This window comes from Phalangium opilio, unplaced genomic scaffold (genome assembly GCF_054372755.1).
Source record: "Phalangium opilio isolate 3A_F unplaced genomic scaffold, DU_Popi_V2 ptg000013l_1, whole genome shotgun sequence".
In the NCBI taxonomy this organism is placed as follows: Eukaryota; Metazoa; Arthropoda; class Arachnida; order Opiliones; family Phalangiidae; genus Phalangium; species Phalangium opilio.
In genome coordinates, this window is record NW_028324148.1 from 12,673,966 (window position 1) to 12,700,966 (window position 27,001).

General features: G+C 35.5%; 4 protein-coding genes and 2 long non-coding RNA genes across 9 annotated transcripts; all 6 read left to right on the forward strand.

Moving 5' to 3' along the window:
- Positions 1–80: 80 nt before the first annotated feature.
- Positions 81–1,162, forward strand: LOC149709245 (uncharacterized). The gene is made up of 3 exons (XR_016380252.1): positions 81–631; positions 709–807; positions 877–1,162. It is a non-coding gene; the product is annotated as an uncharacterized LOC149709245 (long non-coding RNA).
- A 6,096-nt stretch (positions 1,163–7,258) lies between these two features.
- Positions 7,259–9,923, forward strand: LOC149709246 (glutamate receptor U1-like). 3 transcript variants are annotated; one of them, XR_016380261.1, is made up of 6 exons: positions 7,259–7,353; positions 7,413–7,503; positions 7,722–7,886; positions 7,989–8,106; positions 8,206–8,819; positions 8,919–9,923. XR_016380261.1 is itself a non-coding variant. In XM_089863391.1 (5 exons), exons 1-5 carry the CDS (start codon positions 7,343–7,345, stop codon positions 9,010–9,012), a joined length of 396 nt encoding a protein of 131 aa, XP_089719517.1. In that variant the 5' UTR covers positions 7,259–7,342; the 3' UTR covers positions 9,013–9,923. The 3 variants fall into 3 exon arrangements, 1 of the variants encoding a protein (XP_089719517.1); XR_016380259.1 differs by having other exon boundaries at positions 9,002–9,923; XM_089863391.1 differs by lacking the exon at positions 8,206–8,819 and having other exon boundaries at positions 9,002–9,923.
- Positions 9,924–12,508: 2,585 nt separating this feature from the next.
- LOC149709247 (uncharacterized) lies at positions 12,509–15,469 on the forward strand. Its single transcript, XM_089863942.1, has 3 exons — positions 12,509–12,583; positions 12,903–13,165; positions 15,176–15,469. Exons 1-3 carry the CDS (start codon positions 12,509–12,511, stop codon positions 15,426–15,428), a joined length of 591 nt encoding a protein of 196 aa, XP_089720068.1. The 3' UTR covers positions 15,429–15,469.
- A 1,498-nt stretch (positions 15,470–16,967) lies between these two features.
- Positions 16,968–19,878, forward strand: LOC149709248 (glutamate receptor ionotropic, kainate glr-3-like). Of its 2 annotated transcripts, none has more exons than XM_089863400.1 (6): positions 16,968–17,122; positions 17,192–17,292; positions 17,359–17,449; positions 17,746–17,910; positions 18,004–18,130; positions 18,337–19,878. In XM_089863400.1, the coding sequence occupies exons 1-6, from the start codon at positions 17,078–17,080 to the stop codon at positions 18,588–18,590; spliced, it is 783 nt and encodes a 260-aa protein (XP_089719526.1). In that variant the 5' UTR covers positions 16,968–17,077; the 3' UTR covers positions 18,591–19,878. The 2 variants fall into 2 exon arrangements, with proteins under 2 accessions (XP_089719526.1, XP_089719535.1); XM_089863409.1 differs by having other exon boundaries at positions 19,410–19,878.
- Positions 19,879–22,912: 3,034 nt separating this feature from the next.
- LOC149709249 (uncharacterized) lies at positions 22,913–24,430 on the forward strand. Its single transcript, XR_016380275.1, has 4 exons — positions 22,913–22,989; positions 23,132–23,199; positions 23,267–23,367; positions 23,426–24,430. It is a non-coding gene; the product is annotated as an uncharacterized LOC149709249 (long non-coding RNA).
- Positions 24,423–25,851, forward strand: LOC149709250 (uncharacterized). Its single transcript, XM_089863418.1, has 2 exons — positions 24,423–25,203; positions 25,442–25,851. The coding sequence occupies exons 1-2, from the start codon at positions 24,980–24,982 to the stop codon at positions 25,695–25,697; spliced, it is 480 nt and encodes a 159-aa protein (XP_089719544.1). The 5' UTR covers positions 24,423–24,979; the 3' UTR covers positions 25,698–25,851.
- The last annotated feature ends 1,150 nt before the right edge of the window (positions 25,852–27,001 follow it).

A 27,001-nucleotide genomic window follows, 5' to 3' on the forward strand; every position in this document is an offset into this window, starting at 1 on the left:
GGGCACCTTTGTTGGTGCAAGGGAAGCCCTGGCACTGATCACCGTTTCTGCACATACAATGACAGGAATGTTTCACTGGACGTTTTCTTATTTTTTCGTATTCAGCTGAAGACATATGAGCAGTCATTTTTGGTATGTGCATGACGCATTCCAACTTCGCGGCCTTCGGGCATTGCATCGCCTGATTACAAAGTTTCCACCTGTCCTCGGGACATCCTGCATTTAGGTAAATCATAAATAAAACATGTTGGGAAAGCCAAAATAATTTCTCTCCGAGTCGAGACGATCGTCTCCAAAGACCTAACCCGGCCTTTCATTTTTTAACATAAAAACTATTGCTTGCAAGTACAGCTACGTCATTTTATCCACCGAAGTTGTATGTTTAAATTTGTTGTATACACAACTTTATGGGTAGATAATGCAGTGCTTTACTAGTTAGATTAATATGCAATCTACGACTATTGTAAAAACAGAGAGACTGACACATGGACAGGAACGTCTAGAACAGTTCCTCTACGTGATTTACGTCACTGGGAGAGTTAATTGAGCCTGTGCAATAATTGTTAATTCTAAGTTCGACTACAGAAAATGTTTTGCCAAAATGAATGATCGTCTAACGAATTCCGGTTAGGTATACTTACTGTACGGGTTATTATAGCAGTAGCTAAGCTTGACCAGCATCAGAATAACAAAGACCCACTTGAACAGCATTTTATATCTTGTGTAAAGATTGAATAATTGTAACTCTGCAAAATATAACCAATAATCAAAGACAGTTGAAGCATTTAAGACTAAAGCTCTTAAGAGGTTATAAATCAATGCTGGCTATTAAAAGACGGACATCCACTTCAATCCCCGTTTATTTTTCTTTCCCAGCTTAAACTGACCACCGAATACATCCCAATTGTTCATCGATGTCTCGAAAAAGAAATGTTAACGGACTGTCATGAGCCTATAGCCCTGAATATCTTTAAAGCGATCGTCTTGTAGAGTTATAGAGACAATTCAGTAATAGCTCTTGAGACATCGAATACTCGCAAACCTTTTTTATCAATACACTATTAAACAATCGCCATCCTTTAGATTTACATCAAACTAAGTTGCTAATAACGAATTCCTCTTCAAGCTTAGCCTTAGAGTTTTGGGTACTTACCAGCCAAGAGAAGTGATGACGATGAACAGTTTGGGCGAGAGATTGTCGTTGATCAGTTGACGAGGAACTTGTACAGTTGGCAATAGCTTCGCATACACGCGTTTTTGTATGATTGGTTTTGAAATAAAACAGGGGAGGCAATAAACATTACTAGACCATGACAATTAAGTACGATTTAAAGGAACAGTGACAAGTTAAATGTTTCAAAACTGACCTAAAATTTCTTGTAAATTTATTAAATGCGATTGATGGATAGGAATATCTTCATTTTTAAGACTGCAGCCATCTTGAATAAAGAAAAACTTCAAGAAACAATTATCTGAAACAAAATGTTTTCCCAGAATGATGAAACAGCCCTGACTGATAATCTGATACCATTTCGCGATACCTTTGAAGAGACACGTAAAACATAATTTAAATAACATTTTTTATCTCCAATTGCTTACGAAATAATGTTTTTTTGAAATTATACCAAACATTATGCCAAATTGACGCATTGTCTATTGGAAATGACTGAAGTATTAAGCGCCAACAAGGCGCCTTTTAGACTGTAGTGATCTCCAAACATGATTATATTTTATTTTAACACTGTCATCTTAAAATGACGAGGGAAATATAATTGAAAATTCTTTGTTAATAATTTCTAACAACTCTAGTTGATAAATGCCTGGAGATTGTTTCACCGTCCCTTTAATGAGCCTTGTTGTAAGTCATTGGTTTTTACTGTTTATGCTTGCAATAACTTTTAAGTATAGGCAGATCATAAAATAATATTTTAAATTATATTTTATTATTCTTCCATTTTAGTTTAAATAACGTGACCAGGGAATATATTTCACAAGATGACAAGACAGTGCTGTTAAGTTTAAAGGGATATTGAACTAAGTACTTATTGACTCGCCTTAACTATTGAAAGCGATCTCCAAGTCTAGTTATATTTTAACACAGTTATCTTAAATTGGCTTTATTTAGAACTATAATTGAATCAAATTTAACCTTGGAAACTGCAAACTTAAACATTATGATATTTTGATAATATCTTCTAAAATGTCTTGTTGATGAATAGCTAGAAAATGTTTCACCATCACTTGAACAAGTCTTGTAAGTCATGGTTTTTTTTAAAGTTTATGCCTTTGACGTGGACTTCAATAACTATTAAGTGTTAACAGATCATAAAGAATTATTTGAAAAATTATATTATTCTTCCATTATATTTTACGAGATTAAATTGGAATTTTTTTTTCCGATAATTATGCGAATGCGACGACGTGGCGAAAGTTATAATGTCTGGAAGTTTATGTCTGCTTTTGGTCTGACCTGAGCGTGCCTAATACTGCGGCTGGCCATCCAAAGTTAAATAACCCAAGTATTCGGCGCTGCGCCTTAAGATCTTTGCTACTCTTCCGTAATTAATAGTATATCGTACTGGTTTTTTAGGGGGGGGGGGGCGTTTCTCTATTCACTGGCAACTCAGAGTGTAATGTACGGGACCAATGAGGTTGTTTCAATTACCCCGCCATTTTTAGTGACACACGTTCCAGCCACGAGTGACGTCGACATTAAGGCACTGTTTTACAACGTATTATATCACGCGTCGCTTGTCAATTAGCTTGTCAATAGCGTTATTTACAGAAAATAATCCGGATCATGATTTTTTCCACGTGACAGTTTGTTAAATAGGAAGATACATGAATTTACTGAGAGTATTAGATAACCACTCTTCAATCAAATCAAAAAACAGTATAATTATTACTAAGAGTGTGCACCTTGACCAGACCATTATTATACTATAATTCGGCTCACACAGTGCAAGGGGGTTGTAGTATTATCCTACTATTATTTAGTGTTTTCCCCCTTTAAATATTTAGGGGAGTGAATTAAATCAATTGAATCGAAATATTAGTATTAATTAAGAAATAAGAAAGGTTTTTTATCATCGGTTTGCGGGAAGGGTCAAGACTAAATGCGCATTTCGGTGGCTATTGATCTCTATATCGACACGTCTAACCTAATTCATAGAGAAGATACGATATGAAAAACATTAACATGTACAAAAATGGGCCAAGCCTCGCCTCGTGTCCTTTCCGCCGTAAAACGTTCTGAGATCCCATGTAGAGCCAAGTCTGCCTTTTTGTTCTTATTCAATCGCCAATTGAACAATTATGTTATAAATTAGGTCCTTTTCCTAATTAATAACCAATATTCTTTGACTCTATCATTATTATACATCTTTGTTCGTATCAAAAATAGCGTGACTTGGCTATCGCATGTAAGTAATATCAGGAGCAGATGACAAAGGAGTCTCGGACGCTAGCTTCCATAATGTAGAGGGCAATGGGATCCGCGAACGTCACAATTATTAACCAAAATCATTACGCCAGTGCCACCTCTCGTAGGAAATTTGAGCTTTATTTTCCAACCAATAGCGTGGCTGCAAAGTCTCGAATGGAGATCTGGGAAATCGCGTCTGGAGCCTCTCTTTAAAAATACGTATCGTCTGCTTATAATTAGCCTAGGCTTAACGAGTATTAGAGTTAAAAAATGGATTTCAACGACTTTTTAATCTTTTTTTTTAGACTAAAATTGATAATGAAAAGTCCAGCGAGTAACGTATGTACACTATTAAAAAACTAAAATGTGTTTCAGTGCCAAATTTTTCAAAATTTCTTCTTGAATTAAATGATAGCTACAAGAGGTTGGGAAAAGAAATCACTCACGATCTTTTAAAACACAAAAAGTAAGAGACAGTGATTTCGTTTCCAACCTCTTGTAGCAGTCAATAAATTCCTACCTTTAAGTCTTATCTTTTATCTTAATACCAACGATTACAGCTGTTTGAATAAAGTAATTATATTGTGTAAATTTATGTCGCGATCGGGTAAGGCGAACCTCAGTAGCCACCGTTAGTCCGTTATTACAAAAATTTTCCCAGCAGACTTTGGTGCCAGGTATAATCCACCAAAAGCATCGTCTGCTATAATGTCTGATAGCGCCTCTATGGCAAACGAAACCGCTACAGCTGTGACGTACGCGGGTCCCATTGCCCTCTATATTGTGGAAGCTAGCGTCCGAGACTCCTTTGTCATCTGCTCCTGGTAATATTAAAAGGGAGTCGAGGGGATATTCACTGAATCGTCGCCGATTTTAAAATAATCGAAGGGATGTTCACTAAATCGTTTATGGTCGAGTGTATATGTGCAAGTTTATAAGATGAGTCATGCACACCCCTATGTACACGTTTATACGGTAGTTACATGCGATTGCCAAGTCACGATATTTTTGATACGAACAAAGATGTATAATAATGATAGAGTCAAAGAATATTGGCTATTAATTAGGAAAAGGACTAAATTTATAACATAATTGTTCAATTGGCGATTGAATAAGAACAAAAAGGCACACTTGGCTCTACATGGGATCTCAGAACGTTTTACGGCGGAGAGGGCACGAGCGAGGCTTGGCCCATTTTTGTACATGTTAATGTTTTTCATAGGATCTCACTTCTTTTTGTAGACCCTCTCGTTACACTTCGGTAGTTATACTAAAACAAGACCCTCTCGTTGTACTTCGTTTGCCAATATAATTGCTAACGCTTGTCCATATTTACGCTGAATTACCCTTTCGACCCCTAGAGAATATACAAAAAAGATAGTACGCTATATCCTAATATAAGAATGTAGCATCAGTTACGACCTATAACAAGAACACACACTATTTCTGTTGAAAAGACGACAGCGCCATCTAGTTTTAAAATAAAGAACTAAAGAACAATTTTATAAAAATTTCGGGATGTTTTAATTTTTCTGTGCTTTATAAAATAAATGAAAACAAAATCCTGAATTTTAAGTTTCCATCTACCCAAGAAGTATCTTAGAATTTTGATGATCGGTGAGTGAGTGACAAAATAAGGTAGATTTCACCTTCGATATTCCGAAAAGTATAAAGGGTAGGAACTTGAAATTTGGAAACTATTGCTAGGGTTGACAGTCCTCGCGGCAAGCAAAATTTCAGACTTTTACCTATACCCATCACGAAGTTACAGTGGTCTTAAAAGTACCGTGAGTTGCTTCGAGAAAAGGATGTCAGTGCTCGACTTGGCGGGGAGCACTGCCGTGCTCCCAGATAATTCAAAATCGCAATAGGGGTAAGGGACATCTTTGTCGGGGCACGGAAATTCCTCGCACTGGTGACCGTCTCTGCACATGCAATTGCAGGAATGCTCCACAGGTAGAGTTAATCAAGCCTGCTTGTACAATAATTGTAAATCTTAAATTCGACTACAAAAAAATGCTTGCCAAAATCAATGATCGTCTAACGAATTCCAGTTCGATATACTTACCGTTGAAGTTTGCATTGCAGTAGTTAAATTTGACCAGCATCAGAATGAGAACGACCCACTTGAACAGCATTCTCTATTGAAGATTGAATAATTCCTCTTGAAGCTAAGCCTTATAGTTTTAGGTACTTACCAGTAAAGAGAACTTTTCTTATAGTTCTACTTATCAGCCTAAAGAAGCGATGACGATGGACAGTATCGGTGAGAGTATGTCGTTGGTTAGTTGACTTGTGCAGTTGGCAGTAGCTTCGCCTACACCAGGTGTTATATGATTCGGTTTGAAATAAAACATTGGAAGCTGATAGACATTACTAGACAATGACAAGTATAGGTTTAAAGGAACAGTGACGAAAGTAAATGTTCCGAAACTAACCTAAAATTTCTCCTTAAATCGTAAAATCTCGAGTCATGAGTAAGAATTTCTACATTTCTAAGACTGCGGCAATGATGAATAAACGAAAACCGATGAAAAACAGTTATCTGAAACATAAGGTTTTCACGGAATGATGAAACAGCATTGAATATTAACTTGAAACCATTTCACGATGCCTTTAACGAGACACGTAAAACATAATTTAAATAATATTTTTCTTCTCTTATTGTCTAGGAGATGAATTTTTTGTAATGGTACTTAAATAATAATGCGAATGTGACGCGTGACTATCTCAATTGTCTGAAACATTAAGCTCGTTTCACATTAACGTGAGAGAGGCGCTTTTTAGACTGTAGTTGTCCAGCCAATGGGGTATTTAAAGGGATAGAATCAATGTTTTCCGACTAGTACAAGATGAGGGCAGTTTTAGGTAAAAAAATGTGCCTAAAATTATGTGTTAAAAAAATCGAATTAAAACGTATAAAATTAAGAAAAGTACGTTAGATATTTTTAAATTCAAACTAGCCGCGAAATACCGCCGAACTTGTTTTTCACACAGTGACGTTACTAATGTCTCTTGATTCATTGGTTGTTTGGAAATGCTGCAATTGACTACATGCAAATGAAGATATTTTTGCGTTGGAGCCGGGAATCGAGCCAGAGTACCTCAAAATTTAGATCAGATACTCTTCTTGAAATAATGTTCTATTTTTTGTTATTGTTAAGTAATTTTGTCTCCTAAAGTTAAAAGTGACGTGAACCAAGAGTAAGAATGTAGCTAAATCAAGAATGGGGGCACAAGTGTGAAAGAAATATGTGGTAGATATTTTGAACAATATTTATCGATCCAATCATCATTTAGTTCTTTCACCGTCTCAGCAGCACTACTGGTATCATACATAAGCTTCTAAAAATATTGGTTATAAGCTAGAAGAGAATTTTTTCATTAATATTTTTTCTTCGGGCAGAACGAAAATCGCTAGGCGTTGTTTGGAAAGAAAGTATATGTGAGGACGTTTGTTTGTATAGTCGCTATGAAGCTTTTGTTTGTGTAAGAGTAATGTGAATTGAAGGCATAAGATGGTATTTTTCTGTACAATGGGTTGAAAGAATAAATCAATTCCTTAAGCGTTTCACAACGTTTATGCGTTTGAATAAAACGTAGCTATTGCTGGCTCTTACTCGGCGCTTTGGAACCAAATCTGACAGACTTTGTCGGATTTTAGTTTCGCAGATTTTCATTTAGTCCAAATTTTAAATCTCAATCTTAAGGTATTTTACAAATGGATGTTTACCTGAACTGGTCTCTGGCAATTGCTGCTGTTAATGTGAGTAGCTATTGTAATCGTTAATAGTACCATTTAAAAAATTTAAAACAGTCGTTCGGTAGCATTATTCATTTCGTATCATAAGCAATGGTAAAAATAAATTGCAATACCAAGGCAGAGACGTCCAAATATTGAAAGTTTTAGCAACGAAAATGAAATTCGAGTAATAATACCAATTTTTTTTCCGAATGAAATGGATTTATACATCCTTTTCTATAATAGCTACACCGTTGTGCCATCTCTAGATGGAAAGTGGGGCGCTTGTGACGATAATGGGAAATGCGATGGACTTGTAGGAATGGTCGCCCGAAATGTAAGCATTGTTTATTAAAATTGTGGGCAACACCCTTTATTCCTTGATTACAGTTAAATGTTAATCAACATTTGTTTTTGAGTTTCAATCGTTCCCCCTGAAAAACCGGTTGAAAACGCAGCACTAATAAATTATTTATATTTTAGTAAACTATATAGTTCCTCGCGAGCCGTAGTTATTAATTTAGTAATTTTCGTTGTGTACCTGGCACTTTTCAGGAATGTGATCTTGGTATTTCAACAGTGCTTCTGTCGACACATCGTGCTCGATTTGTGGACTTTTCTAATCCTTACATTCAGGATGAAATGACTTTCATAACAAAAGCACCGGGATCTCATAACATGGCAAATGCATTTTTTATGATCGATCCTTTAAGCGTCCTTGTAAGTTGATAGACCATTGGTGACGGCAGCGATGCGATACTGTCCAAATAAAGCATATAATTGAAAACTGACGCCATCTCACTGTAAATGTTTTCTCGGCAGGTTTGGAAAGCTTTCGTTGGATTTCTTGCATTTTATTACTGTCTTGGTAAACTATTCAAATTGCTGAACCCAAAGGCTTCTCAGTTGAAGACGATTCTGGCAATAACACTACGGCAAGGTAACTTGAAAACAGATTTCGTATATTCTTTACGAGTGAACATTGAGGTTTACACGGCTATAATAAATAGCTTATGAATAGTAAATCTCTTCATTTTAGATATTCCTTTGAATACGTTTGACAAGTCCAATATGAACAAATTAATGTTAATTGTTATCATTATCGTCTGTGGCGTGATTACAAAACTCTACGAATGTATGATAACCTCGACGACCAGCAATGCTCCACTCTCAAGGCCAATAGACACTGTGGAAGAAATGTTGAACGCAGTTTTATACGAAAATTATATAGTTACATCAGAGAAAGGGTCTGCAACTATTGATGTGTTAAAGGCAAGATTTTGATAATCAAGGGTTTACTTGCTCACTCTTTTTGAACTTGTTTCCATGAAGTGGAGTAGGCCATTGTTTATGAGTATATATTTATCAAAGAAATGTCTGTTCTCACTAGTCACCAAAAACTGGCATTTTGAAACAAATTGGTGATTCAATGTACCCTGGTTTTCAACCTCCTGAGTCTATTGACATGTTTGTTGCACGATGCGAAAAGGAGAAGTTAGCTTTCGTCTATCTCAGAAAAGGAATGCTAAAACATCTCTGTAACATGAACATATCTTTTGGAATCTTTCACTTTGCAAATGAAAATTTGTTCCATACTCTGTCTTCGATAGTGGTTCGCAAAGGTTTCCAAGGAAAATCAATTTTGAATAAGTGGTAAGATTCGAATATCATAAGCCTCCTATGCAAGTCACAATCAGAGAGCCCGATAAAGCTCAACTTGAAAATATTTTTCTCTTTTTGCTTGGTTTTTAGGTGCACGGCACACTTTACAAGACAGACTATTGTTACTGACAAAACTCGATTTGGAAATTCTTTAATGTTATTTCACGTTATAGGTTGGGATTAATGATCTCCTCTGGTCTCGTGGCTAAATGGGAACAAGACGATGTGAGCTTGCGCGATGAATTCATTAAAGCTCATTTAATGGTCGGTTACTTGGGATTCGACGATCTTACGTTTGTCTTTTGGAGTGTTTTAAGTGGATTTCTACTTGGTATCATTTCGATCGTGCTGGAAAACACCTTTCATATACTTAAGGAACGTTACAAGAAATTTAGGCAACTTACACAACCAAATAATTCTAGGTGAAATTAATCTAAAACGAAATAGGCTAGCCCTATCTGAAATTAATAATCTAAGATTGTACCAAACCTAACCTATCTTGTTGTTAGAATAAGAGTTAAATTCTATTTTCGTCAAAACTTGCATTTAACGAGTTAATTTCGATAAAATTATACTTCAAACGCACTGAAAAGCACTTATTATAGGTGGCAGTATCTGTTTCTCCAACTCAGTTCCGAAATCGCAAATAAGAGAAAACATGGCGCATTCGCATTCCCCATTTCTTTTCCAAAAAAGTAGCACATTTCAATACGAGAACATTCTTTGTGAACTTCAAAGGCTTAGCGTCCCACTTAATCGAGTGGCGCGCTTTATAGGCAAAAAATGATGTCAAGGTTTGATCACATTTTTAGCGCTATTTGGTCTGGTTTCATATTAAGCCTTGAAAATCCGCAAACTGTGTTCTCGTATTGATTTCTTAGTAACTACTCTTGTGTTATTCGAGTATGACTGCTTACATTTTGAGACCTTTGTAAAATATAGTCGCTCTGAAGCTTTTCTTGGTGCTTGAGCCTTGAGCCTTGAGTATAGTCATAACTTAAAAAGCCATCACTTTGGAAGTGGCTATAAAAATGTAAAACGTCTTCTCTTAAGCACTAGAAAATTCTGAGAAAATAAAGAAATAACGAAAAACTATAAAACTCATTAATGGCGTCACCAATAATAATTGTCTTCTTATCCCTTGAAGTTCTAAAAGATACAACGAAAAAACATTTTGTATATTCTGTAGCACCATAACATTGAGAGTACTAGCTAAGACACTCTTTAATACACAAAAATCGTTAAATTGCATCTACATCCCTCTTCGAGATATTTATGGATTGCACTTCATGTTGTGTGAGGGGTATTTTTCTTCTTTATGACACGAGAGAGGTTTGGAAGTTTATTACTTCAAGCACGTTTTATATAGGCAACAATCATTAGAGTGTGCTTTACCTTTCGGATAATACACCGAGGCAAAAGAATATCGTTCGAAGCATTTGACGAGCTTAAAGGAAAATGTCAGAGGAGGAAATTTTTGTTTCTAGTTAAAAATACTAAGAGGTAATGACTAATTCAGCTTGAAACCAATCATCCCTCTGCGAAGACAACAGACAAAAGACCAGACAGTCAGATGGTATAAGTCATCCAATAAGATGTTCTTTTTGCAGCCAGGCCTAAGGCGTAGTGTTCAATAAGAAAACTTTATTGCTTGTATTTCTAATTTAATATTATAATTGGTATCATTTGAAAATATTCATCATTTTATATGTTCTTCCTAATAAAAAAAATCATACATTTTAGGAATATATGTTTTCCTTTAAGCATTAGTTATACTTTTGTTCTGTTAACGCAAGTTGGCTTTTTTTGAAACTTTCGTCGTTAAATGTAGTTAGATTTTGCTTTGGAAGTCGCGACCAGGATTTAGACACAAACGTATCTTTCTTAAAGCAGCTAAAGCCAATTGTATTCGGTATTTTGTTATTTTAAGTGTTTGCGCTGACGCTGAAGAAATCTGAAAAATTATGTTGTCAATGCTTATTTATTTCAGTTCATAAATTCGTCATAAGCATAAATGCGCTAACCTTGTGCAAAGGTTACTTGATATTTTTTGAGTAATTGACAAAGTTTAGATAAACTACGCTCGTGAGTCCATTTTTATTTCAAGAAGGTATTGGAAACTTTGTTGAGGCATTTTTTTTTTAAATTCGATACAACTACTGATCCAACTAGCAGTTCAATTTTATTTCCAGAAAAAAAAAACCTCTTTAGGTATACGAGAACCCAAGACCTTTAAATGGATCTGCAGCAAAACCGGTCCCTAACTATCGCAGCCGTGAATGTGAGTAGCTGTTTCCTCGTTTCAGTGCGGGATTATAAATTTTCCATTTTTTTCCATACGTGTTTCATAGCATTCTTCCTTTTTTTTGGCAAAAAATGAGAAAAATACATACCAATACAGAGGAAGAGACGTTCAAATATTGAAAGCTTTAGCGACAAGGATGAAATTCGAGTACTGAACACTCTTTTTAACGAATGAAGGAGATATTTAAATTATTCTTTAATTTTTGCTTGCAGTTACACGATAGTAACACCGACGGATGGAAAATGGGGCAGTTGCGATGATCAAGGGAAATGCAATGGATTTATAGGAATGCTCGCCCGAAATGTACGCGTTACATATTTAAACTACGGACAGCAACCATTTGTACATTCATGTGGAAAATGGTCGCAATCGCGGATTCAATAACCGCATTTGCAAGTTGCTCATGAAGGCTTTCGGATTTTTCAGGAATGTGATCTTGGTATTTCATCCCTGGTTCCTACTCCATCTCGTGCTCGACACGTGGATTTTTCTAGCGTATACTCCCAGGACGTAGTTACTTTCATTACCAAAGCACCAGATTCACATAAAATTGCCAATGCACTTTTTGTTTTCGACCCTTTAACTGTTAATGTGAGTTGAATTGAAAAACAATCTCATTTCATGCTTCGATTCATCATCAGTTAGTTTTGACCGAGCCTGATGACGTCAAAGTTACGTACTAACAAGTGCTCATTGTAAAAAATAAGCTATTGTGTCTCCTCTAACAGAAAAACGTCTCTGTCATACTGAGAACGACGTTTTCTTTGCAAGTTTGGATACCTTTTTTTTAATTTCTTGTACTTTCGTATTATGTTGTTAAATTATTGAGAAGATTCAAATTGTTGGACCCAAAGATTTCCCAGTTGAAGACAATTCTGGCAATAACGCTCCGCCAAGGTAAATCGAAACTGATTCCTTCGTATCTATAAGAGTGAAACTTTAGATAATGTTATCATGAATGAATGAATACCAATGAATGTAGAACCGTTATGGTTAGTATCAGTGTAAATCCCATGTACTCTACATACTTTTGCTATAACTGATAATATATCTCTAATGTCACTCCTTCATATCTTCTGATTGGCTTGAGTGAGTATGGTCAAACTCTTTTAGATGTTGAGGTTCCAAGATCCCTATGAATTTGATAGTTAAACTGTTCATAACGTGTCAAAGATTAAAAAATTGTATCAAGTGTAATAACCAAATACCTCCTTCAGGTATTCCTTTGAATCTGATTGACAAGTCGAATCTGAACAAATTGACGCTATTACTTATCATTATCGTATGTGGCGTGATTGTTAAACTCTACGAATGCATGATTACTTCGACGACCAGCAACACTCCGGTCTCAAAGCCAATAGACACCGTTCAAGATATGATAACAGCAGTTTTAAATGAAAATTATGTTGTGACTTCGCTACCAGGAACTTCTAATCAAAAGTTGTTGAAGGTAAGTTTTAGAGCAAACCAAATTCATTGAAATGAAGCTTATGATTCAAAACTGAATTTCACGAAAAACTGTCCGTAAGCTTTCGAACTTACGTTTCTTACTTCTGATTTCCTTGGTCATTTAAAGTAATAATTCCGTTGGGTAGATTGTATCGAATAATTTAATTCCAAAAGCTAATATCAGTTTACGCTAGCTCGTTTATTTAACTTTTTTTTATTAAATGGAATAATTTAATGTTACCTACTGTTCAATCTCCTTTCATTTTCTCTTCCCCATAGCTGGTAGAAATTCTTTAATGTAAATTTGTTCTTCTCTTTAGTCAGCAAGCCCTGGGATCTTCAAGCAATTTGGTGATTCCATGTCATCCAGTTTTAAGCCTCCTGAAAACGTTGAGATATTTGTAGAACGATGTGAAAAGGAGAAATTAGCACTCCTCTCTGGCAAAAATATAGTTAAAAAAGAGCTCTGCAATATTAACATACCTGCCGAAGCGTTTCATTTTGGAATAGAAAATGTGATCGTTGTTCTATCGTCGATTGTAGTTCGCAAAGGTTTCCTTGGAAAATCGGATTTAGATAATTGGTAAAAATTCTGTTTTATAAACCTGTTAGCTAAAGTATCCGTAAGTCAAAGAAATTACAATCTAAAATAAGTAATTCTTATTAAATTGAAAATATTTAGCAAGATTAACAACGAATTTTCAGCGCCATTAGTGATAAAATCGAAAACCTTCTGCTCCCCTTCCTAGCCAACTACTTTCTCTCTTTTTTACCTCTCCGTGTGACGTAGTCCAGGAGAGGTTCTGTAACGGCCGTGTCTGTGTGTCTGTCCGTTGTTACACCCACGTGACCGCGTTCGCAGTTTGCGTATCGGAGCAAACGTGTTCGCCATTTGCGAACTGCTTTCACAGTCACGGAAATGGCTCCTCTACTTGAGTTCTCACACCACCATCTTCAGGTCTTTGTCCATCCCACACGGACACCAGTCTGTACATAATGGCTTCTAATCACCACCATCTTCTGGTCTTCGTCCATTCGATTTGGACACCAGTCTGTACATACTGGCTTCTAATCACCACCATCCACTGGTCTTCCGTCTATTCCACATAGACACCAATCTGTATCATTGGCTTCTAACACCACCATCCACTGGTCTTCCGTCTATTCCACATAGACACCAATCTGTATCATTGGCTTCTACTCCATTATCATCGTTTGGTTTTAGGATATTCGCGGCGATCAGCTAGGGTTACGAGAAACGTCTAGCCTCCCTAAGGTGGGATCGCCACCAAAGGTTTTCGTAATTGCGCTTTTTCCTTATAATTATAACGGAAACGAATCGTATATATACCCCGAAATTTGAAGAAAGCGGGCAAGAGGGGTACCCTTCACTTTAAACGTCAATATTAGCAAAGTTTGAGATGATAATAGGTATAACTTTATTTTAAACGATTTAACTATTATTAATGTTAATTATTGAAGATTAAAATAACTAAAAATAATTATATTTATTTAAATATTAAAGATAAACCTCTCGTGCAAAGAGAGAGATTATCATTGCCTCCTATATCTATCAAGGCCCGTGCATTGTGATATATTTCATTCATTGCCTCCTATATCTATCAAGGCGCGTGCATTGTGATATATTTCATTCATTGCCTCCTATATCTATCAAGGCCCGTGCATTGCGATATATTTTTCAAAACAACAATAAAAATGGGAAGCTCCTCTCAGAAACATAATAATTTCTTTTCTCTATATATGAAATGAAAATATGGATAATATTGCGCTCCTTTAATGGTACGAATCCTTGCCTGTCTATTAATATTTTACGTAGGAGTAATATGTTTTAAGCGAAGTCTAAAGAGGATAAACATAAGCGAGATTGTTTCGGAAAAAATACTGCTTCCACTAATTGGTTTATACTCCTTGTTACTGTTGTATAGAGTAATCATGATAAAAGCTTAAAAAATACGAGAGGACAGACCTTTTTTATCCTCTTGTTTTATTCTTAATAAGAATATAAAACATTTATTTTTTGGTGCTAAGATTGCTTTAAAAAATCCAAACGGTTAGGCATTGGTAAAAAAGACAAATGATATTTTTCAAATCTAATGAGATAACGCCCACCTAGTTGAAAATTGCCCTTTTTTATCCGCGGGAGCCATTCTTAATGAGAATTTCGATGCTAGTAGGTTGTCAATTAAACTACCGGTATATTATTGATGTTGGAAATTGGATATTAAGTCAAATTAAGTGGTTGTAAAGAGCCAGCAGGTTTTTGCCACTTCTTTTTGTGAGTATTTGATTTTTGTATGAAAAATAGAGGAAGATAATGTTGAGAGTAAGGATGAAATGCGGAAGCGCAAAGCGCGGGAAAGGATGAGGGCAAAAAGGTCGACGTTTTCATTGGATACTTAAGTTTATATAATCTTCTCGACACGGAGAGGTAATATTTTGGTTTTCCCAACTTGTTAACAATGTGTTTTAGAGTTATAGGCTTTGTTAAGAATTTTTGTTGTTCCTTAGAGTAATGCTCAAATTTTCTCAACGTCTCTTAAAATGATCAAATTTTATTTCAACATCCTAATAGGTTGGGGTTGTTAGTCTCTTCTGGTCACGTGGCAAAATGGGATCTTGATGACATGAACATTCATGATAAAACCCATAAAGGTCAACAAATGGTCGGATACTTGGGTTTTGACGATTTTAATTTCGTCTTCTGTTGCGTATTAAGTGGATGGCTACTTGGTGTCATTTTGGTCTTGCTGGAAAACGTCTTTAATATATTGGAGAAGCGTTACAAGACGTTTGGGCGTATTTCAAACCATTGCTTGTCAAAATAATAGCTCCATGTGGACCTTCGTGTATCCCTAAACAGAATCGAAACTATGTATTGTCTGAAATTGATATATTACGTTTATGCTTAACTAAACCTGTCTAAGTGTTAAAGCAATGGTTCTATCAAATATATGTCGATCACTCTAAATTTAGAAACCATTATTGTGATGAAATATCACTTGATCATTGGCAACTTGCTAGTTGCTATTAGACGGCAGTACGTTCTACAAATGCAATATATTTTATCAGAAGTAAGATGTGACTAGAAGTACTGAGCTAACTAAATTCTTCACTTGGCGAAAGTGAATATTCTTGATAACACACCAACGGTTGGCCCTCTGGTAGCGGTTTCTGAATTTTCCCTCCAAAACGTGAGACGCTCGTGGCGGTAGAAGGCCGAACTAGATTCAAGCACCCGCGTCCGTGTTCCACGGGTTTAGGTTGAAGGGAAGGGGGTAGGAAATATTTTGGAGCTCGACCAATTTTTTTCTCTCTAGTGTAGGCGCGATGGAAGCGGCATAAAATCCTCAAATTTGTTCAGTAGTGCCAAGATCTACAACCAATGCTAGAGCTCTTTACTTCTAGTCTCATCTTACTTCTGATTTTATTTATAATATTTAACAGCGTGGAAAAGTTCAGACCAGCACCTTCACTATGCTAAATTATTGACCTCTAGTAAAAAGGGTAAATCAATACGTTTTGGACGTCAGGTTTTATTGTATGTAAATGAGAAGGTACAAAAAAAGTAGAAGGCTTGAAAATCCGCATATTTATTTACTGCAGTAAACAATTGTTCTAGTATTGATTTCTTAGCAACAACTCTTAAGCTATTTACACGAAAAAGGTAGGCATTGTTTGGAAGCGCATTAAAGGAATACGTTTGCTTACATTTTAAGACTGGTTAAAAAGTAGAAGCTCTGAAGCTTTTCTCACTTCTCGAGCCTTGAGTATAGTCATAACTGAAAAAGTCACATCTAGTATAATTTTTCGGAAATTCACTCGAAATTATATTACATGACTGACATTTCATTGCATTTTTGTGGGAAAAAGAACGTGAAACCGGCTTGGTCAAGCCATGAAACATGACATAATTTAATAATGATAATATGTTCATTTGTATCGGTCGACTTATAACTAAAATTGACAATGGTTAAAAAAGTTAAAAAAATCTTCTCTTAATCACTGGAAAATTTTGAGAAAAAAGAAATCACGAAAACAACTAAATTCATCACCAATATTAACTGTGTCTTCATATCTCTTGAAGTTCTAAAAGATATAATGAAAAAAAACATTTTGTAATTACTGTAGGACCATATTATTGAGAGTACTAGACTAAAGAATAAATTTTGGAAAAATTCAAGAACTTAAAGAGAAATTTATGGATACAAAATATAGTCAATCTGTAGTTTTTCTTGGAGCTTGAACCTTGAGTAACTTAAATTTTAGTCATCAGACGAAGTTTTCCTTTATAGGTAAATAGGACAAGCGTTGAATAAATGTATCAATTCTTTGAGCGTTTCACATCATGTATATGCGTCTGAAAAAAAAATCGAAGCTTTTTCTTTCTTTTACTCAGCGCTTTGGAACCAAAACTGACAGGCTAGTTTTTGGATTTTTGTATAGTCCAACCTCTGGATCTTAAGGCATTTTTCAGATGGAAGTTTATCTTAATTGGTCTCTGGCAATTGCCGCCGTTAACGTGAGTAGCTATCTCCTCGCAATCGTTGCAGGTACAAAATATAAATATTTTTCCATGGTTGTTTCGTAGCATTCTTCATTTCGTTTCATAAAGAGTGCGAAAAATAAATTGCCATATCAAGGCAGAGACGTCCAAATATTGCAGGTTTTAGCAACAAAAATGAAATTCGAGTAAAAACCCAAATTATTTTTTAAGATTAAATAAATTTGCTTATTCTTTTATATTCGTAATTGCAGTTTCATGATTGTACCACCTCTAGATGGAAAGTGGGGCGCTTGCGATGATAATGGGAAATGCAATGGTCTTGTAGGAATGGTCGCCCGAAATGTACGTATTTTTTTATAAATGTTGTTGCAAGCACTTCTTATAACTTGGTAACAAAGATGCGAAGATGCAAGAACATAACGCTAAGAGTGGAGACACAAAGAAAATGTCGTTATTGGACAGTTAAATCTTAATCAACATTTCTTTTTGAGCTTCAATCGTTACCCCTGAAAAATCGTTTGAAAACGCAGCACTAACCAAATTCTTATTTTTTTTATAAACTTAAGTCACTCATGAGCCAAAGAAATCTACACCATAGGCGATTTAGTAATTTTCGTTGTGTACTTGCCATTTTTCAGGAATGTGATCTTGGTATTTCAACAGTGCTTCTTTCACCGTCTCGTGCTCGATTTGTGGACTATTCTAAACCTTACACTCACGATGCTATGACCTTCATAACAAAAGCACCTGGATTTCATAAAATGGCTAATGCATTTTTCATGATTAATCCTTTAAGCGACCATGTAAGTATTTGTGAAGTCAAAGCCACTTCGTGTAATTATTAATTGGCAAAGCGACGCAATACCGTCCAAACACTGTAAATGATTTCTCGGCAGGTTTGGATAGCTTTTGTTGGATTTCTTGCATTTTTTTACTTTATTGGCAAACTATTGAAGAGTTATAAATTGCTGAACCCAAAGGATTTCCAGTTGATGAAGATTCTGGCAATACCACTTCGGCAAGGTAACTGGAAATCAAATTTCGTACAATATTTACGAGTGATAGGAAAAATCATCACTGCGTATACATATACTGAGAGGTACAGAAACGCTAAAGCACGTTTCCGTCTTAAACTTTAAAACCGACTTACCTACTCTATAGCGCCTTTGACATAAGTTCTCCTTCGACTTACTAAATTATGAATTTAATAATTAAACTTTGTATTTTAGACATTTCTTTAAATATGTTTGACAAATCGGATCTGAACAAATTAATGTTAATTGTTGTCATTATCGTCTGTGGCGTGATTTCCAAACTCTACGAATGCATGATTACCTCGAAGACCAGCATTGCTCCACTCTCAAAGCCAATAAACACCGCTGAAGAAATGTTGAACGCAGTTTTACACGAAAATTATGTTGTTACATCAGTGCAAGGGTCTTCTACTCTAGACGTGTTGAAGGCAAGAATTTTTTTATCATAGAAGCTAAGAATTCGAAAATGTCTTTTGTTTCTCAATCAAGTTGCAAATTAATCTATAAAGCTATATGATAATGATAACTATAATAGCTTTATGAGAATATCGCTCGCGGCCCGCGGGTGATAGCTGAATTCCATAAGGATCCTTTCCGCCTACCTCCTACAGTCAACTCCTCATTTAAATCAATTTCTAAAAGCTGCTTAACTTTCGTTCCTTTGGAAGATTCGGTAGTGAACCACCTGCAAGCGTCTATGTCAATTGTAACAGGGCGACCTAGAAATGGCAGAGGCCATCGTTTTTGAATATTTATAAATGAAATCTTTGTTCTTCGTTCTCGTTAGTCAGAAACCTCTGGGATCTTAAAACAAATTGGTGATTCAATGTATCCCGGATTTCAACCTCCTACGTCAATTGATATGTTTGTTGAACGATGCGAAAAGGAGAAGCTAGCTTTCGTCTATGTCAAAAAAGGAATGAAAAAACATCTCTGTAGCACCAACGTATCTTCCGGAATTTTTCACTTTGGAAATGAAAATTTGTTTCATACTGTAGCTTCGATTATGGTTCGCAAAGGTTTCCATGGAAAATCAGTTTTAAATAAGTGGTACGAGTCCAATACCATAAGCTTTATCTAAAAGATTTTCATAGTTCAAAATCAAATTGAAAATATTTGAAAACGCTGAACTTAGATTTTTCTCTTTTGTACTGAACTTTAGAGGCACATGACTGACTTTTTGTTACTGACTAAATTTGATCTCTTTGGAAATTTTTCAAATTTACACCTCATCATTTAAAACGAGCATTATTTATTTCGCGTCATAGGTTAGGATTACTGATTTCCTCTGGTCACGTGGTTAAATGGGAACACGAAGATATGAGCTTGTGCGATACAAGCATTAAAGAACATTTAATGGTCGGTTACTTGGGATTCGACGATCTGACGTTTGTCTTCTGGAGTGTTTTAAGTGGATGGCTTCTTTGTATCATTTCGGTCTTGCTGGAAAACATCTTTCATATACTTAAGGAACGTTACAAGAAATTTCGGAAAATTTCAAACAATTAGGTTTTAACCGAAAAAGTCAAATCTAAAATTGTTACAAACTTAACCTGTCTTTTTGTAAAATTAGGACTTGGTTTAATAAGTCAAGTTCGATAAAGTTGTATTTTAGTTGAGCATACATTCAGTTAGCTATTTAAACGCACTAGAAAGCTAAAAAAAGTTGCCAGTAAAATAAGTTTATTCAGTGAAATACGGTAATAAATTTTCCTTAAGAAAGTCTTTGTTTTATTAAAAAAAATATTCAATATCTGATCCTTCAGTCAAATGATAACCTAAGTCTTATCGATACTCTTGCTTCAATCCAAGACACTTTTGATTAATAATATTTTGACTTCAATCAAATTTAGTTTTTTATTGGGATTGCTTTTTCCAACCAAATTCAACCTGATAACGTAGTGTTTGTTAGCAAGAGTGTTACAGTTATTTTAAAAATGAATTAAGCATTTTAAGGTGCTAAAATAGTAAACAACCGTCGACTGCTGAAAAACAAGTGAAACTTTCAACATAATGAGGCCCACTGAAAAAGTCAACTTAACTTGTTATCACGCACAAAGCTATAATCTCCCTTGTTCTCAATTTGTTTGAAAAAAGAAGAAATACCTATTAGCGCGCTAACAGTTTAGACTGACATCTCACTCAAATGGATTTTTTGCCGTCCTTCCGTAATTAACTAAAATTAACATACTTAGACCTAATGTTTTTGGATAAAACTTGGAAAGGCACACCCTAAACAGTTACTTATTAATTTAAGAATATTCTTAAAAGTAACTTCGATGTAGTTTTTAATTAATTGGGGGGACAACATCACAAAAAACCCCAAGGTTTAGTGAAAAGGTGTGTCCTTTTAAATCTAGTAAGGGTGTCAAGTCATATGTACAATCTACAACCAAAAATTACGTCAAAATTTATTTGGGGGGAGGAAGAATTTTTGAACAGCGTCATATTTCCTGTTATTGGCGATAGGTGGCACTATCTGCGTCTCGAATTCGGTTCCGAACCTGTTTCTATGAACAAAATTGGACTTTTCGTCAATTGACGTTGCTCGGTTAATAGATGCTCTTAGAAGTGGTAAAAGGAAGGCTTAAAATTTCTCATGTTTATTTACTTAGGAAAGCAATTCTACTACTACTTTACGATAATCGGTAGGCATTGTATGTAAGTGGATTAAAGGCATACGTCGCACTACATTTTTATACTTTTGTATAATATAGTCACTTTGGAGCTTTTCTTGGTGCTTGATCCTTGAAAAACGTAAATTGAGCGAAACTAAAAGCAATTACACTGCTTCCATATGTGGACGTTTGTTTGTACAGTCGATCTGAAGCTTTTCTTGGTGTTTGAAATTTCCGTAAGTGGTACGATTCCAATATCATAATTCAAAATCAACTAGAAAATATTTAAAGACGATAAAATTCGATTTTTTCTTTTGTGTACTGAATTTAAATTGTTTAAAACGGGCTAATTTAATTTCATGTTATTTAGGCTAGGATTATTAATCTCCTCTGGTCACGTGGCTAAATGGGAACAGGACGATATCAGCTTGCGCAATGAAAACATTAAACGTCATTTAATGGTCGGTTACTTGGGATTTGACGATCTCACGTTTGTCTTTATGAGTGTTTTAAGTGGATGTATCATTTCGGTCTTGCTGGAAAATATCTTTCATATTCTCAACGAGCGATACAAGAAATTAAGCAATACTTTGAACAATAGTAGTAGTGGATAATTATAGGTAGGTGTAATTAAAGTTAAACCAAACAGGCTAGCCCAGAAGGTAACTGGATTTGATAATCTAATATTGTACCAAACTTAACCTATCTTGTAGTTAAAATATGAGTTAAAAGTTTTATTTTAACGAGTCCAGTTCGATTAAATTGTATACGAGTTGAGAATACATTCAATAAGATCATTAAATGTACTTGAAAGCAAAAGTCTTAAAGGTAATTTAATACCGACGGATTATTTTAATCTCACAGAAGTTAATTGAAGTTGCGAAAGTTTATAAAACTCGACTAATGCGAGTTTTGTTCCGGCTTCTGGGTTCTAATCGAGCTATTTTTTAGCGTAAGCTAATAACCCTGTTTAAGTATCTATCATAAGGTCATTGGTAAAACGTCTCCTGCCTTTACGTCAGCGCCTTAAAAAAACGGGCGCGATAAATACTTTTCCCTAGTGGCTCCGCTAGTTCAAATCTCTACTTTAATCGCTAGCTCCAACCGGCAATTTGTGTTATTTACCCGGATCAAGAGAAAATTATAGAGAGGTCGGGGTGGTCTGACTCTATTTGGTGGAATATTAAGTTTTCCTACCACTAGCTTCGACCTGTGTTTTTTACGTGGATCACACCGTACTTTTCCTTCCCTTGCGCTTCTGATATTTTTACGTTTCGTAAGAAAAAGAGGGTAAAAGACGAAGAGGTTTTTCATCATGGTCTTTCGGGAGTGCATGCTACTGTATAAACATTTTGGGGAAGAAAACTACTGAACTCAAACCTCGCCGGAAATCAATTAGAAGTATTTATATTCATGTTTCGCGTGTCAAACGAAGAGTACGCTACATTGAAAAACTTCACGACGGTAATGTCTCATATATTTTAAAACCAGGTTATAGTGAGACGGTTTCTAAGTTACAGGGGGACAGACTAGTCCTCTAAAGATCCCATTCAGACATTTAAACTTATAAGCAGATTATTAATTTATGATATTAAAAGAGACGCTGTTTACGTTAAACCATTATTAGTAGCGTTAAAATCGCGTGATAAACCTTGGCAAGGCAATTATATATATAATTGAAGCGTGAAATTAAGACCAGCTCTATGTTTACAACGTAGCTTTCGAAAGAAGAATGGAATATTTTAGTTCGTACTGCCGTTGAAACACGCCTGGAAATCTCAGTTGAGTGTTATGAAAGGTGGGTCCTTAAAATTTTACGCTGTTTCAATATTTATTACAACTATTTATTTCCTCATCACTGCGTATATTCCGAGAAAGACACATTAGGTACATTTTGCCACAATGAAGATACAGAGGGCTTAAACGTGCCCAAGTTGTTTCGAGCATATAAAAGTGTGTTTAAACTGCTTTGAGCCTGTGTACGGTGCATCCAGGTTAAAGTTTTTGACCAAATTGAGCTATAATTACTCCCGTTAGTTCATTTTTAGTTCCCATAATTTGTTTCTTCCTTTTCCTAGATAATATTTGAACTTTTTTCCTGAATTACTCCAAGCTACTGATCAGTACTAGTAAAACAACAGTCTGATCCATCTAGCAGTTTGATTTTACATGTATTTGAGTACCCAAGAGGCACTTATTTAAAGCAATTCGACTGCTTCCATTTTAAAAGGTTTGTAAAATATAGTCGCTCTAAAGCTTTTCTTGGTGCTTGAGCCTCGAGTAACGTAAATTGAAGTAACCAGATAATGCTTTCCGTTTAATTGAAGAAGGAAAAGTGAAGAAAGAATAAAATAATTCCTGAAGTATTTCAGAACATTTATGCGTCATTTTTCAAATGGAAGTTTACCGTAATTGGTCTCTGGCTATTGCTGCCGTTAACGTGAGTAGCTCTCCTTGAAATTGTTGAGGGTATCAATTTTAAATATTTCTCCCTTTATGTTTCGTAGCATTCTTCATTTCGTTTCAAATATGATTGGAAGAATGAATTGCAATACCAAGGCAGAGACGTCGAAATATTGAAAATTTTAGCAACAAAGATGAATTTCAAGTAAAAAAACAATTAGTTTTTCCGAATGAAATAGATTCATTCCTATTTGTAATTGCAGTTACACGATTGTGTCATCTCTTACTGGAAAGTGGGGCGCTTGCCACGATAATGGGAAATGCAATGGACTTGTAGGAATGGTCTTCCGAAATGTACGCATTAATTATTAATCTTGTGGGCAGGAGTTTTTGTTCCTAGGTAACAATGACGCAAGTACATCATGGTAAGAGTGGAGAACAAAAGAATAGGTCAGGTTAAATGTTAATCTACATCAGGTTTTGAGCTTGGATCGTACCCTTTACAAACCGGTTGAAAACAACAAAATATTTATCTTTGTGAATAGTAGATTTCTACACCGTTAGCCATATAATAATTTTCGTTGTGTGCCTTTAATTTTTTCAGGAATGTGACCTCGGTATTTCAACAGTGACTCATACAATATCTCGCGCTCAATACGTAGATTTTTCTAATCCATACACTCAGGATGATATGACCTTTATTACTAAAGCACCGGGATCTCATAAAATAGCTAATCCATTTTTTATGATCGTTCCTTTAAGTGTCCATGTAAGATTATAAAGCATGGACATTGGTGACGTCAGAGATTCGTATAAGTATTATTATTAAATGTGTTCTTGACAGGTTTGGATAGCTTTTGTTGTATTTCTTGCATTTTATTACTTTCTTGGTAAACTTTTGAAGAGTTTCAAATTGCTGGATCAAAAGGCTTCTCATTTGATGACGATCCTTTCAATTACTCTCCGACAAGGTAACTTGAAAACGGACTTCGTACATACTTTACGAGTATTAGTCATCCTAATATAAACAAGTTACGGAAATTTTAATTTCCGTATTAGTTAGGTGTGGTTGGTGGTGAGGATGACCTTTGAGTTTCGTATGTACTATACTCTACAGCGCCTTGACCTTAATGCTTATCCGTTTTACCTTCTGATTGGCTCGAGACCTTAATGCCAACTTCTTTAGAACATATACGTTACCACGGCTGTACCATAATAATTTATGAATTTCATATTTAAACTCTATTTTAGATATTTCTTTGAATATGTTTGACGAATCGCATTTGAATAAATTGATGTTAATAATTATCATTATCGTCTGTGGCGTGATTGCCAAACTCTACGAATGCATGATTACTTCAAAGACTAGTCTTGCTCCACTCTCGAAGCCAATTGACACCGTTCAAGAATTGTTAAACGCAGTTTTACACGAAAACTATGTGGTAACTGCTGTACAAGGATCTTACTTTTTAGATGCGTTGAAGGCAAGATTTTTTAAGTGACTATAAAGCTAAATAATGCTACTTATAATAGCTTTATTAGAGTTAACTGGTAGCTGAATTCCATGGGGTCCCTTCAGCGTATCTCCTACAGTCAGCTCCTCATTTAAATGAATGTCTTAAGCAGTTGAATTGATAGATTGAACAGCTTCGGCTCACATTCAAAATCAATTATAACTTGCCTACCTTATCTTTTCGACCTTGTTACCTTGTGACCTTGGCTCTAGAAAATGCGGAGGCCTTTGTTTTATTTAATAATGAAATCTATGTTCTCATTAGTCACCAAGAACTGGAATTTTGAAACAAATTGGTGATTCAATGTATCCTGGTTTTCAACCTCCTGAGTCTATTGATATGTTTGTTGAACGATGCGAAAAGGAGAAGCTAGCTTTCGTCTATATCAGAAAAGGAATGCAAAAACATCTCAGCAACATGAACATATCTTCTGGGACATTTCACTTTGGAAACGAAAATTTTTTCCATACTCTAGCTTCGATTGTGGTTCGCAAAGGTTTTCATGGAAAATCTATTTTAAATAAATGGTAAGTTTCCAATAACATAAATTTCATGTGCAAGGTACCCATAATTCATAATTAAACATCGTGATTAAGTTCTACTTAATTATATTTATAGACGTTAAAATTAGACTTTTTTCCTTTTGTTTGTGTACTTAGAGGTACGGCAGACTTTACATGACTGATGTTTTTACTGAATAAAGTTGATTTCTTTTTGGAAATTATTTAATTTGTTCCCGTAATTTAATTTTATTTCACATTATAGGTTAGGAATACTCATCTCCTCTGGTCACGTGGCTAAATGGGAACAAGACGATATGAGCTCACATGATACAAGCATTAAAGGTCAACTAATGGCCGGTTACTTGGGATTCGACGACCTCACCTTTGTCTTCTGGAGTGTTTTAATTGTGTGGATACTAAGTATCATTTCGGTCTTGCTGGAAAACATCTTTTCTATTCTCAACGAGCGTTACAAGAAATTTAGCCCCACTAATTCTAGGTGGGCGGAGTTGAGGTAAAACGAAACAGGCTAGCCCAAAAGGTGTCTGGATTTGATAGTCTAAGATTTTACCAAACTTAACCTATCTTATTGTTAAAATAAGAGTTTAAATAAATTTTCGTCAAAATGTGGTTTCAAAATTGTATTCCAATCTTCTATATCTATATAAATCAAAGTCCTGACTGACTGACTGACTGCTAATCAACGCCCAGCCCAAACCGCTTACCCTAGAAGGCTGAAAATTTGCACGAACGTTACTCATAAGTAGTAGGCGCGTACTAAGAAAGATTTTTCCAATCCGCCGCCATCTTAAAAAATGGCGCTCAGAAATGAAAAAACTCTTCTCTATGCAACAAAGTCCGATTTCAAAAATATTTAGTACACTGGTTTCTTTTAACCTATAGAAGGGCTGAATGGTCTTTCGGGTTCGATTTGTCGCCATCTTTTTAAATGGCGGCCAAAAACTTAAAAACCCTTCTTTATGGAATAATGTCCGCGTGAAAAGTAATAAAAAGTGTCCCGACGGGCTGACGGGCAACGCCGAGTGCCTTCGCTCCCAGGATGCTTCAAAAATATTAGTCATCGGTTAAATCTACCCATTCTTTATATCCTTTTGATGGAAGTTCTTATTACACGCGAGCGACGCCGCGGGTAACAGCTAGTTTAGTATACGTTCAATAAGCTCTTTAAACGCACTAGAAGGCAAAAGACGTATATAGGTCACTAATTTTAAGTTTCCGGAATTTAAAATCTACAGAAGTTAATAAAACTCGACTAATGCGAGTTTCGATCCGTTTCTTGACCTAGTTACTTGATATTAGCTTAAGCGAATAATCCCCCTTAAGTATCCATCTTAAGGTCTTCGGTAAATCGTTTCCTGCCCCCTTCTTTAACGTCAGCATCTAAGAGAAAACGGGAGACAAAAATCCCAGAGAAATCCCAAGCTACTAATGAGAGAAGTATATGGAGCAGCTTGACTTTCTTCGGTGGAATTTTAAGTTCAGTCGCACAGTATTCCTCCGCATGGTTCTACCTGTGTTCTTTACGCGGATCACGTGGTACTTGTTCACTGTTTACACTACTTATGTTTTTACGTTTCAAAAGTAAAACAGGACAAATACGAACTCGTTTTTAACATAGGCTTTTCAAAGAGCGCGCTCTTTTGTAGACATTATCTGAGTGAAAATTACGGAATGTAAACCTCAAATCGAGATGTTTTTATGTTCAAGTCCCGAATTTCATACAAAGAGTACAGTAAAGGGAAGACTTTCCTTGCGGAAGTGTATCTTATAGTTTAATATCAGGTTATAGTGAAACAGAATA